The 14,706-nt window shown below is 44.0% G+C and overlaps 1 protein-coding gene across 1 annotated transcript in view; it reads left to right on the forward strand.

Annotated features, from left to right (window-relative positions):
- The window catches only part of INPP5D (inositol polyphosphate-5-phosphatase D), a 77,828-nt gene that overhangs the window by 29,661 nt on the left and 33,461 nt on the right, over positions 1-14,706 (forward strand). Inside the window, 7 exon segments of the mRNA XM_056849701.1 lie at positions 1,666-1,816; positions 2,107-2,269; positions 6,692-6,832; positions 7,350-7,437; positions 8,884-8,952; positions 11,122-11,193; positions 12,619-12,742. Of these exon segments, the coding sequence (XP_056705679.1) occupies positions 1,666-1,816; positions 2,107-2,269; positions 6,692-6,832; positions 7,350-7,437; positions 8,884-8,952; positions 11,122-11,193; positions 12,619-12,742 (808 nt within the window).

Raw genomic sequence — 14,706 nt, forward strand, 5'->3', positions numbered from 1 at the left:
AAAGGGGAACTTGTCTCCTACCTATAGTCCTTTTCAGTTGGTTTCAGGTAGCTGGCTCAAGGTTGACTCAGCCTTCCATTCTTCCGAGGTCGGTGAAATGAGTACTCAGCTTGCTGGGGGGAAAGGGAAGATGACTGGGGAAGGCACTGGCAAACCACCCCGTAAATAAAGTCTGCCTAGTAAACGTCGGGATATGTCGTCACCCCATGGGTCAGGAATGACCTGGTGCTTGCACAGGGGACCTTTACATTTACCTTTTACCTTGTGTACTAGAAGAGTGTAGCATCCCCTCGATATATCCAATTGCCATTTTGTGTGAATAGGGCAGTGCACATATTTTCCAGTTTTGGTACACAGATTAGAAATTCAGGTTTTCTGTGAGTACATATTTGTGCATACTGAAGCTAGAAAATACATGCATTACTGTACATATATGATCTCCTGTTACTTGAGGTAGGAGCATCAAAAATGTAGCAACTGAAAAGGCCTAAGCCTCCTTATTTTAAAGGGCCAGTAGAAGAAGAAGGGCAATACTCTTTCCAACTCAGACTGAATCTGTAAGCCTGCAGTGTCCTTGGGCGGAAAAGGCCATTGTGCAGCTAGAAAGTCTACAAAATTTTGCAATGTTCTGATTTGTGCATTGATTGATAAATGTTGTTCTTAACTGCTTTTTAAAAAATCTGTGATGTTCTATGTATGCTTTTATCGATTTTGATTGCTTTAAGGTCTTTGAAGCAGAAAATACATTTGATATTTATAAACAAATTATATTTAAGTCCAGTTGCACCTTAGTAGCTAGAGTTGCCAGATCCCCCCCTCTCCTCTGGTGGGAGGTTTTTGGGGTGGGGCTGGGGCAACAATGCCCCACGAGTGACGCGATTACATCACTTCCGGGTTTACCCCCAGAAGCACCACATCACAACAGGATGGTTTAGCACTCAAACTCCTAAAATGCTAGCATTTTGGGGGGGGGGGTTGTGTGCTAATGCGTCCTGTTGCAATGCGGACTTCCAGGGGTAAACCCAGAAGTGATGTAATCATGTTGTGTGCAGCCCTGCACGCATGCGATCCCCACTCCGAACCGGCTGATGGATTGGTGGGCAATTGCCCGCCAATCCAAGCAACCTGGCAACCCTATTAGTAGCACCTTAGAGACGAACATGAGTTTTCAAGAGCTTACACCCCAAAATCTTGTGTGTCCCTAATGTGCTACTGGACACGTATCTAGCTGTTCTACTGCAGACAAACATAGCTATCATTTAAAGCAATGTTTACAAAATAAACAAATTGTGGCAAGAGATCTGCTATACTACTCCAGCCATGGTCATTCTAAGGGAAGGAAAACATTGCTGTGGTTAAGAGGAAGGGTGTTACCACTAATTTGCTTGCCTGTGAACAATTCTTACTTGCTCTAAAGAAGTAACAAATTGTACTCCACACAGTGATCTAAACGTGTGGCTGGAAAGGCAAAAACACATCTATGGGATTTCACACTAGCCCAGCAAAGCAGTGGAAAGCAGTTATGCATGCTTAGTTAACTTCCCATAGACTGGAAAACTGATTTTTTTTTCTCTGTATGACTTCCCACTCATTCTCATTGCTGTTTCAGTGCTGGGAATGTTCTCCAGCAATATTTGATGTGTGTACTTTGTGGGGTACTTTCAGGCATCTGAGGGTGTTCCAGTGCAGTATTTCAACAACTTGGATGAACTGATAGAGTTTTACAAAAAAGAGAATATGGGCCTGGTCCGGAGCCTCAAGTACCCAGTCCAACGGGAAGAGGACGAGGCAACAGATGACCCAGATGATTATGTGGGTAAGGAATCAAAAATATGGATTCACATTCTGTGCTTAACCATCATTCTATTTGAAGCATGTTTATCCTGCACTCTCACTCAATGGTCATGAGGTGGATTACAAAAGTAAGATGGCTGATATTAATTTGTGTGAAAATGCACCTTATGAAGACCTGTGCATACATATTCTCAAATAACACCCCCACCACCCAATCCCACCTCCAAAAAACTGTAAACCCTTTACAAAAATGCATAAAAAGAGTCTCACAGAGCTCCTGGGTCATGTTTTTTTCCTTCAATTTTGTGGTAGACTTTGTTTCTGCACGACCTACATTACCTCCGCGTAGTATTTCAGTAGCACCTCTGACGAATGAAGCAAAAGAAGATCCTTCTCCAAATGGAAAAGTAGAAGTGAGCAAACCATCCCTTTCTGAGACTTTGCTCCAAAGATTACAGCACCAGGACACGAGCAGGTGAGCTCCAGCAACTCATTACGTTGGGCAGAAAAGGGTAACAGAACAAAATGTAAACACACACACAAACACACCAGATGTCTTTCTGAAGTAGTGATTCCCTCGAAAGATTCCCCCCCCCAATGGTTCAGAGAAAGGTATCTGAGGGAACGTGAGGCTGCATACAAACATATATTGAGTGGTGATCTCACCTGCATAGGGAGTACTGCAAGAATCATCATATATCATCATCATCATCATCATCTATATCTAATAGTGATGTGTGGTCTCCATCTGAGGATATCTAAATTCATGGATCAGGGCCACATGGACATTAAATAGATTTTCCTGAAAATTTGGGGGACTCCACATTTGCAGAAAAACATGAAATCGTATATAAAAATGAGGGGGTTTAATTTTGCCCAAAAATAATTCCCCCCAAAATTCTGCAGATGCAGACAGTGCACTGTGATTCAAGAGACCTGTCTAGGTGCAAATGAAGCATGTCTGGCTGCCACGGAGGACACTGGCAACCATACTGGGAGCCAGTCCAGGCCTCGCCATGGTGGATGTTGGGAGCTGCTGCAGGTTTGGCCGCAGCAGAGACAAAGAGCTGCTCTGGGTTTGGAGAGGCTCTCAGACACTGCCCCAGGTTTGCAGAAAAATGTAAATGTAAACTTTTTACATGAAAAAATGTAAAAAAAACACAAAATGATAAAAGGAGTGCCTGTAGCTTTGAGAAATTGATTCCCTCAGTGGCAGTTGCTAGGCAACCACAGCATTCCAGGCTGGGCTTCTATTAGTAAAAGGGAGGGGCAGGGGCAGGGTACTTTCCAGGGCTGCTTTGGTCTTTGAGGGAGGACTCATTGAGGCCAGGCCTCACTTGGGTTGCCAGCTCCAAGTTGGGAAATTCTTGGTGATTTGGGGATGGAGTCTGGGGAACGTGGAGGATTGGGGAGGGGAGGGTCCTTAACTGGATATAATGCCATAGAGTCTACCCTCCAAAGCAGCCATTTCCCCCAGGTGGACAGATCTCTGTCATCTGGAGATCAGTTATAATTCTGGGAGAGCTCCATGTCCCACCTGGAGGTTGGCAACCGTAGGCCTGGCAGCATCCCTTGGGGGACTTCATTACCACCTGATTTATATAACTTAACCAGGCCTGGCTGCTTGGTACTCTTCAACAGCAGCCACCTTATGAAATCCAATGTGGTCTACCTCACAGGATTGTTGTGAGGATTAAAAAGGAGGAGAGGATAATAATGTAAATTGCTTTGGTCCTGACTGTGAAGAAAGATGGGGTATAAATGAAGTAAATAAATAATAAATATAATAGCTGGAGATGGGAGGCAGATAAAAGGTAGGTTGGTGAATGACTGAGAAGGAGAGAAGTCCTTGAGGGTTGCCTACCATGCAAGTGGGCCTGGCCCATACAACTGGGCCATAGTTTTCCTAAGCAGAGGCTGCTAGGGGGAGGGAAAGCTTAAGACAGAGGGGCAGATAATTGTAACTTTGCTGTTGGGTGGGAAGGAGAGAATGAAGCAGGAAAAGGGGATAGAATGTGGAGAGGATGTGTGTGTTTTAAGTGCTGTCAAGAATGAGGCCGGGAAAAGGGAGAGGATGTGGGGTTGCCAGGAGGAGGGAAAGGGGAAACAATGTGGGGATGGGGTACAGGGGAAAGTGGTGTGCCCCTGCTCCACAAGTCCCTGAGGGTTCCCTGCTGTACGAGTGACCCTGGCCCAGCAGCCAGCACCACACTACTGGGGCATAGTTTTCCTAGGTAGAGGCTGCTGGGGGGGGGGGTGAGCTGAAGACAGAGGGCAGATAAACATAGGTTGGCTGTTGGGTGGGAAGGAGAGAAGGAGCAGGAAAAGGTGAGAGGCTATGGGGGCTTTCAGGGAAGGGAAAGAGGAAACAGTGAGGGAGGGGGAATGAGATGCCCACTCCTGCAAGTCCTTGTAAGGTTCCCACTTGTCAGTTTTGTCCCCCAGGCTTATTGACATCTACACGAAGCTGCTTGGAGAGCTCTTTCAGAGATCTGGGGCACAGTGCCATCAGTATGCTGATGACGCACACCTCTATCCAGCAAAAATCCAGGGAGGCAGTATAAGTGCTTAACTGGTGCCTGGAGACAGTCGAAAGACTGGATGAGGGTAAATAAGTAGAAATTTAATCCAAGCAAGATGGAACTGCTATGGATGAGGAATAAAACTGATCTAGGAATAGATGTTTCACCTGTTATAGATGAATGGTCTGCCTGAAAGATCAGGTCTGTAGCTTGGGGGTGCTTCCAGGATTCATATGGTCCTGACATATCTCTCCCTCTCCCACCCCCCATTTTAACATCTAGCCTGGTTAAGAGTTGTAGAAAATCTGAAAGCCCGCACATTGTTGTTCTTAATAAAAAGTGTTACATGGTTTTGGATTGAGAGCCAGCATGGTGTAGTAGTTAAGAGAGGTGGTTTGTATCACCCACAAATACATAATAGGTTTGATTCTTCCTTAAGTGGTAGAGAAAGTAGGCATATAAAAACCAACTCTTCTTCTTCCTCCTCTTCCTCTTCTTCTAATGCATCTTTCTGCAACCTCTGATTGCCCAGTGCAGCTTTCCCTCTCATAGCATTTCTGTGAGAGGAGAAGGAGAGCCTGCTGAAATTATCTTTCTGTGCACATATAAAGAGAGAGGAGACCAGCCACACTCATGACTATTACATACACAGAATTGGAACATCTGTTATGCATGATGACAGGTTGGGGCGCAAGGTTACATTGTAGATGACGATTAAATTATCTTGCTAGGAGTTTTCTCAGAAAAGTGTTAGGAGGACTGGTTTTGCGTGGGTTGCAGACAGGAAGAAGGCCTTCCCCCCCCAGGAGGAGTTGTTCACACCTAATGCAGTAATGATTAAAATAAGGAACACAAAAGAGATCTGGTGCCGCATCTAATGGCTACATGAATCAGGAAGTCCCTGGTTCAAATCTTGCTTCTGCAAAAAATAAGGGGAGAAAAAATTCAATTCAGAATAGACTGGGTAACCAGAAAGACTGAAAAAAGGAGGGAAATCCTTAATATACGGGAATATAAATGTCAATGGCAAAAACTCTAAAATTATATTTTTAAAATTTTAATCAAATTATAAATATGAAAAACTGCAAAATACATCACTTTTTGGTTACATACCTTCCCCTAGTGTGAACACATTTTATAGTAAAATTTCATTTGTACACATGGAGATGTCACATTCTTACAATAATCTTTCTATGATAGGTACAATTATAAATAAAATAGAATACATATAAACCAAACCAAACGCGTTTCGGCCATGTGGCCTTCCTCAGTGGTTTAAATTTGTATCCTACACACCATGCAATGTTGTTATTAAAATTACAACATGCTTTTACCTCTTTGTCCTTTTCAATTGTACTGCTGAAACCCTCATTTCCCTCTTTTTTCCCTGTATTCCTCTTATATGGAAAAAAATAAAACTAATAAAAAAAATTACAACATGCCTGGCCAAAGCATTGAACATCCAGATGTAACATTTTTTACATGGACTAGGTATCTTTCTTTGTCGTTGATTAGGACCATTGGAGATAACTTTCCAGATGGCTAATGTTACTGGTCCAAATTTCTCTATAAGCCAGATCAGGATAAAGCATGGCCCAGTGGTGTGTACAGCCACATTCAGGAAACCAAATGCATCAAGTAGTCCCCGTTACTGTTCCATATTTATCCTTTTTTATATTTATACTTGTAATTAATATAGTCAGGCATGCATTTCTCCTCTGACATCTTGCTTCTTTAAATAAAAGATACCAAAAGAGAGGGCTCATTACTGCCACAATTGTGTTCTCCAGCCCTTTCCTCACTCTCCTATTCAATGCTGAAAATGCATAGTGTGTGTGTGTTTTAAGTGCTGTCAAGTCGCTTCCAACTCATGGCGACCCTATGAATGAAAGTCCTCCAAAATGTCCTATCTTTGACAGCCTTGCTCAGGTCTTGCAAAATGAAGGCTGTGGCTTCCTTTATTGAGTCAATCCATCTCTGGTTGGGTCTTCCTCTTTTCCTGCTGCCCTCAACTTTTCCTAGCATGACTGTCTTTTCCAGTGACTCTTGTCGTCTCATGATGTGACCAAAATATGATAGCCTCAGTTTAGTCATTTTAGCTTCTAGGGTCAGTTCAGGCTTGATTTGATGTATAACCCACTGATTTTTTTTTTTTTTTTGGCAGTCCACGGTATCCGTAACACTTCCTCCAACACCACATTTTAAAGGAATCTATTTTCTTCCTATCAGCTTTCTTCACTGTCTAGCTGAAAATGCATATTAGATACAGTATATACAAGTTATCCTTGTCCACATTGAACAGGATAGTTTGCTCCATCTGTCAGAGTTTAGATTGAAAGCCTGATCATCTTCCAAACTGCTTATTTCTTTCACAGTATTCCAGAAGAACATCTCAAACTCATTCAGGATTATTTGCGAATGCATATCACCAGTGATCTTGAGACAGTACAGCTAGGCTCAGGGAATCTCCCTCAGCTGAAGAAACTACTTGCAGTGCTATGCAAAGGACTCTTCAGGTAAACATGAGTTAGTTTGGAGGCATAATTTTATTTGGACATAAATTGGGAACTATGTATGTGTATATGTACGGGCTTGTCTATATTAGTGGTTTTCCTAAGTAGACCTGCCAACCTTGCTGTTTGCAGCCAGATACTGCTTAAAAAAACAACACATAGAGGATAAAGCTGTCTTTGGTTCTGCATCTGGAGATGTTTCTCTTCCCTCAGGCACATTTTAAGAAATTAGGATCCGTTCAAGTTCTCTTGCTACCAGTTTTTAAAACTTCATCCCTACAGAACATTATGTATGGGAGGAGGGACCCTGTATATTCCAGGAATTCTCACTTAGTAGCCAAGACCTAAATTCATGTTTGCAAAGACTGGGCACTGCAGCTAGTGATTTAAAAAACAGTGTGAAATTATTTCATGCTGAGTCCTCTGCACCGGTCAGGAACAGCTCATCCGTCTCACTGTACACTTAGAGATACTTATGACTACAAATATCTTATTTTTATGTTTTCCCCCTTTTTTCCAGTGAGGTGTCTCGAACTCTTCCTTCTCTGGAGTCCATACAGAGGGTATTTGACCAGCAGCTGCCCCCTGGTATCCTTCGACATTCTCAGGTATGGTCTATTGAAAGTGGCAACATGCACTTGGACCAGAGTGAAAGAATCAAACTGTCAGTGGAGGTCAGGGGTGGTCTTAGTGATTCTGGGGCCCTGCACAAAAGTCCAGTATGGGGCCCCATAATCACTGCCACCCAACCACTTCCCCACTCTGCCAGGGCCAAGCAAGGGGTTGCCCCTGTGAGGTGGGTGGGAGCCACTGCTGCTGCTGTAAGCCAGCTGCCCACACCCCAGAGATAGGGCTGCCAGGTCTCTTTGCCACCAGTGGAAGGTTTTTGGGGTGCAGCCTGAGGAGGGCAGGGTTTGGGGAGAAGAGGGACTTCAATGCCATAGAGTCCAATTGCCAAAGTGGCCATTTTCTCCAGGTGAACTGATCTCTGTCGGCTGGAGATCAGTTGTAATAGCAGGAGATCTCCAGCTAGTACCTGGAGGTTGGCAACCCTAGGGCCCCATAATCACTGCCACCCAACCACTTCCCCCTTCTTCCAGGGCCTAGCAAGGGGTGGCCCCTGTGAGGTGGGAGGGAGCTACTGCTGCTGCTGATGGAAGCTAGTTGCCCACACCCCAGAAGGGGTAGGTGGAAGCAGCTGCCACTGCAAGCCTGCTTTCCAATCCTTGACAGGCAAGTGCATGTGGCGGCAGGAGCTTGTTATTTTTCTTTCCTCCCCCCTCCTTCAGGGGGTGGGGTTGTGAGTAGTTGGGGCCCCGCCCAGCATGAGGCCTAGGGCAGCTGCCCTTTTGCCCATCAATGAAGGCCACCCCAGAGTGGATGTGGGGAGTTGCTTAACACCTGGGGACGACCAGTACAAGGTACATTTTCATTTAGCATCTTTCCAGCTTGTTTTTTTGCTCCTGTGTGAGGAGCGCATGTAATACAATCATCTGAGTTATACCACAATGTTTGTCCTCCTTTATCACAGCTGCTTAGGGAAGATGCAGCAAGGTTCCTCAGTGCTTTTGTCAATAACCCAAGGCTGCAAGTCCATCTCTGAATGTATAGTTTCCCATCCCCTTTGTCTTCTGTTAGCCTGTCTTACCCTCCATCAACCCACATAAATCAGGTACCCGAGGCACTTCTGACAGAAGCCTTGAAAGACCTGCCTGTGACACTATAAATGCCACTATTTCAGTTTCTCTGCACGGACCCACAATTACAAACTGCCTTTCCATCACTTGCCAGATTCCTCTGACCAATGCATCAAGTTTGAAATGTGTTGTTTTCCAATGTAACTCTTCAGCATGTTCTGTTAAATTCTGGATTCAACGCTTCTGATTATAGATCTCTGGCTGAGATAATAGAAGGTGTGCTTGTGTTGACTACCCTTTCTGACATTCATGCATGCAGCATAATTCTAAGTTTCCATGGTTTGTGTGTGGGAGGGGGGGGAAGGTTTCCATTTCATTGGTACTTACGCTTTTGTTTTTCTGTGTCATTCTTGCCAGCCGTGTTCTGAAGCCAACCGCTCAAAACTTGGCCAGCTGACCTGTTTGCTCTCTTCCATTGAAGATACGGTATAATGACATTAATAGACTTATCTTGCTCTGTCTTTATCTCCTACGGGCTTTACTTACAAATTTTTTCATCGTTACTTCTATTTTTTTAAATGATAATACTTAGTGAAGGAGATGGGTGGGGACCAAAAACAAGTCATAGGAACACCTGCTGTGAAATTTACTAAAAAGTGTCACTTCTTCTTTCATCCATTTCTCAGGAACTAAGAACTCTCACAATCCACCCCCACATCTAGACTCCTTCCTTTCTAACAACTTGAGGCCAAATTCTCAAGCATCTTCTTCACAGCTATTGAGTTATCAGCCTTTTCTGTCTTAGAGCCCTTTGATGTGTACTAATAAAGTCTGTCATGCAAATACATGGCAAACTCGTGTGTATCTTTAGACACAACTTTATGATAATTTTTGTAACAGAATGCAGCCATTGGGGTTATGATTTAAAGGCAGACTGGCATGAAGGGAAAGGGGTATTTTAAATAACCTTTTCCTGTCCAAAATTTCTTGCCCGAAGCTGCTTTTACCAGTACCCATGAGCCCCGTGGCTCAGAGTGGTAAGCTGCAGTACTGCAGTCCAAGCTCTGCTCATGACCTGAGTTCGATCCCGACGGAAGTCGGTTTCAGGTAGCCGGCTCAAGGTTGACTCAGCCTTCCATTCTTCTGAGGTTGGTAAAATGAGTACTCAGCTTGCTGGGGGTAAAGGGAAGGCACTGGCAAACCACCCTGGAAACAAAGTCTGCCTAGTAAACATCAAGATGTGACGTCACCCCATGGGTCAGTAATGACCCGGTGCTTGCACAGGGGACCTTTACCCTTTACCTTTTATAACATTGCCACACATTCGAATCCACTTTAACTCTTTCCCAAAAACTACATCTCTCACTCTTGTGACTGTAAAGGCTAGATCTGAAGAAACCAAATGGGCAGAAAATAAACTGAGCAAAACCCTGTCAGGGCCAGGCCACACTGATGTTTTGCAAATTTTTAAGGTTTGCATAATTTAAAAAGGAAATAAAGTAAGAAGCAGCTGCCACTGCAAGCCTGCAAGGAAATAAAGTCACAGGCCAAAAGCTCAGGAATGGTCAAAAGGAGATCCCTGTCCGGTCATTATGATGTTGGCGCTCCAATCTTGCATGATGAGAGAGCGTGCTACCTGCAGTTCTCTTGATACAGGCAGTCACCACTTTGTATGAATAGGACAACATGCATATTTTCCAGTTTTGGTGTGCACAAATACGTACTCTCAAACAACTAGGTTGCTGGGTACCCAAGCAGGAAAATATGCATTTGAATGAAATGATTTTCACACGTATCAAGAGAACCATGCATTGTGTGATCTCTCCTTACACGCAGTTGGAGTGCCAAAATTGTAACATCTGAAGAAGACTTAGGCCACAGTAGGAATCTGGAGAAGCAAGAGGCACCAGGAGGAATGGCCCAGAAGATAGCAGTTGTCAAGCAAAGCATGGCCAACGAACATTTATAGCTAGTCCCATCTATGGAGATTACCAGAGGATGGGGTTAAGGTGGAGCCATGGGAAGGTTGCCTCTTCTCTATCCATTTTCTAACAAATTGGCTCAACATGGCAGAGCTAGTATGCATGTCAAAATGTTCTTGTTTAAGGCTGGCTGGCTGATATTACATGCCTTCCTGCTGTTGCTGTCTGGGAATACCAGATTATAGCAGCAAAAGAAAGAGACAGATGACGGTACTGCTTCCCCAACCCCCACCCTCATCAATCTGTGCAATGGAGCCACTTAAGGTCCATGTGAACAGCTCAGATATTAGACTGCAGACTCAACATATTGAAGACAGTATGAGAGAGGCATTGTTATCCATGGTGTATATATTCGTCCTACTTTTGCCTCTGGCAGACATGTTGTGCAAGGTTTTGTATTGGTTCAAAAACCTGAGTGACCAGTGTAACCAAAAAAGAAGCATGTGTTTGCATCCCAGGCCAAGGATGCCTCTTTCAGACTGCTTCATCTATCACTGTCTCCAAATATCCTCCACCAGAATGGATTAATAAGAATCTCTGACTAAATTGGAGTGGCTATTTTTCCTGTATGGTCCATGTATATCTACAATAGAGATTGTCTAAATCTTGGATTATCGCCTTCAATTGAATATTAGGATTATCAAACAGTAATTTAGGTACTTGCATTTTACAGGTGAAGACATTATTAATTGAAGGGCCTGAGGCAACCCATCGACGTTCACTTATCCCTCCTGTAACCTTTGAGGTGAATGTGACTTTTTTAATTAGTATTTATCTGTAGTTATATCAGTAGTTTAGTTTGTATTCAAAGCACCATAAGTGTCAGTATAATATATTTTGGATCTGTGGATGCTGTGCTCACATTTGACAAAAAGAGAAATAATAAATCTGGGGTTGGATCTGGTGTTCTGTCAATATAGAAACTTCCCCATCACAAGCAGCCTCCTGTACCTTATGAGGGCAACACGCAACAGTGTATTGTTGTCAGTTTCCGGGTTGGAAATACCTGGAGATTTTTGGGGTGAAGCCTGAGGAGGGCAGGGTTTGGAGAGGGGAGGGACGTCAATGCCATAGAGTCCAACTGGCAGAGTGGCCATTTTCTCCAGGTGAACTGATCTCTGTCGGCTGGAGATCAGTTGTAATAGCGAGAGATCTCCAGCTACTACCTGGAGGCTGGCAACCCTAAGCCAGTGCTAAATGTTGGGGGATACTGCAGAAGGGGGGAAAGGGTTTGCCTTGAAGAGGGCAGCTTGGGAGGAATAACCCCCTCTCCCTCGTTTGTGAGCAAACCCTCTGCTAGAAGAAGAAGAAGAAAAAGAGTTGGTTTTTATATGCCGACTTTCTCTACCACTTAAGGGAGACTCAAACCGGCTTACAATCACCATCCCTTCCCCTCCCCACAACAGGCACCCTGGTGAGGTAGATGGGGCTGAGAGAGCTCTAAGAGAGCTGTGACTTGCCCAGCTGGCTTAGTGTGTAGGAGTGGGGAAACAAATCCAGTACACCAGATTAGCCTCCCACTCATGTGGAAGAGTGGGGAAGCAAACCTGGTTCTCCAGATCAGAATCCACCGCTCCAAACCACCGCTCTTAACCACTACGCCACACTGGGTTGCACATTACTCCACCCATAGTAAAGGAAGAAAAGGCAATTCCAGCCAGATTCCTTTCCTCACTGCTGCACACTCACTCCTCGGCGCACTGTGACATCCTGGAGGGTTTCCTAACCCTAAGTAGTAGTGTCTGGGTGCTGCACAAAAGGCTGCTGGGGGAGGGGGAGCTGATGAAAAATCATTTCCATTAAGTGGGTCTGTTGATATAACTTTGGATTCAGCCCCTAATTCTAATACACATTTGTCATCTGCTGGCTCCTGGGAAGAGATTTTTATACGTGTACTCTTTTCCTCCTTATATCTTATATTGTATTTTTGAGAAGGGTTTTTGATGTTGTAAGGAACCATGAGAGTCCATCTTGGCTGAAAGGCAAGTTATAACTTTAATTTAAAAGATAATAACCCAATGTTCAACCAACCTTACCTTCTGAATGATGTAGACTTCCACAGAAGAATTTGGAAATATGCATATCTGCTTGTAATAATGTAATGTTGTGTTTTAAGTAATTTCCCTGATATGATAAATATGACATAAATAATGTGTCCCTATTCTAACAGGTAAAAGCAGACTGTCTTGGGATTTCTTCTAAGATACATCTTAAAGTTGATGTTGAGATGGGAAAACTCATTATCAAGAAAGCTAAGGATGGGCCTGAAGACAAGTTCTACAACCACAAGAAAAGTAAGATGCTGGACTCACCATTAATGGGCTGACCTCATTGGCATCCATTGGGGGAGGGACTGTGGCTTGGTGGTTTGCATGCAGAAAGTCCCCCATTCAATTCTTGGCATCCTCAGTTAAAGCATCTCAAGTAGCAGCTTTCTCTACTTGAGACCCTGGACAGCTGCTGCCAATCTCAGTAGGAAATGCTAAAGTAGACGAACCAAAGATCTGATGTGTCACTTTGCTTACATGGTTATAAAGAAGGGAAATGCATACAGTGTCATGTGTGACAACCACTCTTGTGCTTGCTTTGCTATGGGCACCCATATTGGGAATCCACTGCCAACTGCAGCTTTCCAGTATCCGTGCATTTCTGTTTTATCACACATATTAAAATAGACTTGTGTTGTCTTTGCATATACACAGGTGTATGTGTGTAAAGTGCCTTCAAGTCGCAGCCAACTTATGGCAACCCCTTTTTGGGTGTTTTATGGCAAGAGACTAACAGAGGTGGTTTGCCAGTGCCTGCCTTTGCACAGCAACCCTGGTATTCCTTGGTGGTCTCCCATCCAAATACTAACCAGGGCTGACCCTGCTTAGCTTCTGAGATCTGATGAGATCTGGGCCATCCAGGTCAGGACTTATACACAGGTACACCCCTGAAAATAATATGTAATAAGTGAAGCAGGCTCAAAATCAGTTTCCAAGTCTAGCCCCATTATAGATGGTTACTTTGACTGAGTGCCTGCAAGGAGAGAAGCAAGTTGTGGATATAAGGTTTCCCCACCAGACAGGCACAAAGATGGACTCATCATACTAATACAGGAATAAACACCATCCTGCATTACACAAGAGTTAGTTTGGAGAAGAAATGTGTTTTTCTACTTCTGTTGGCTGCTTCATCATAGGAGAGAAGGGGGCAGGAGGCGTTCTGAATATTCGGCTGCATCTGCACGGTGGCAGTTCTCTGTTGTGGGTTCATTGCTGCTGCAAAGGCAAAGGCAGCAGGAAAGCCTTTGCATCCATGAGCCAGCAGTTGGCTTTTGCCAGCTTTTGTTTGTTTGTTTGTTTAAACCCTCTGGTAGTACAGGGGAGGAAATGGCAGCTGCAAGGTGTTACAGCTATAAAACCCTGCCGATGTGGACAGGAGGTGCGAAAATGTGCACCTTCCCATTGAAATAGTATACAAACCTGCTTAGACTGCGGATCTTTCAGGAAAGATCACAGCAAAACACATTTGGGGAAGAATAAAACAGGGGAAGCCTTGGAAATTGGATGATGAGAGGATGGCATCCTGTGGATGCTCCAAATGAACCCGCTCCAATCTGAGAGCCAAAGCAGAGCAAAACAGCTGTACAGATGCAATATCACTGGTGGGGGGGGGTTCCAGTTGCAAGCGTTACAAGGTTATCCATATCTGTTATATTCAAATTTCAATTAGTAATTTGGGTTTTGCAACCAGGAAAACTATATTGGAGCTCCTAGGGGACAGTCTCTAGGGGATGTGGCTTTTGGGCAGCCAAAACACTAATTTGAGATGCTGCAGTATCCCAGCTTCCTGTTTTCACAGTGCTTCTCATGTACCGACAGCTACTTGATTAAGGTTATATAGCGCACAAGCAGATTTGTGAGTGAGCAATACTTTATAGGAAGCTGTAAGGGATTATCTTCACAATGATTTGGGCCTATTTCAAGATATACATATTTGGGCCTATTTCAAGGTATACATGTATTTAAAACCTAGGTCCCCACTCATGCTGCATCTGCACTTTTTAATAAAATAGGGAACTAGGACTGCAAATAAGGAACTGGGAGCCAACTTATTCTTCTGTGGTTCAGAGCAATGTTTCCTTTCCCACCTTGCAGACAGCCACGACGTTGCTGATTAGAAATAACTTTAGGCTGTCTACCAGTTCCTCTACTTTATAACTGCACCATGTGAAAGCAGTCTTAACTGCCAGGCAGTTTTGAAATGAGATGAA

The sequence above is a fragment of the Euleptes europaea genome, chromosome 5 (assembly GCF_029931775.1).
Source record: "Euleptes europaea isolate rEulEur1 chromosome 5, rEulEur1.hap1, whole genome shotgun sequence".
Lineage (NCBI taxonomy): Eukaryota > Metazoa > Chordata > Lepidosauria > Squamata > Sphaerodactylidae > Euleptes > Euleptes europaea.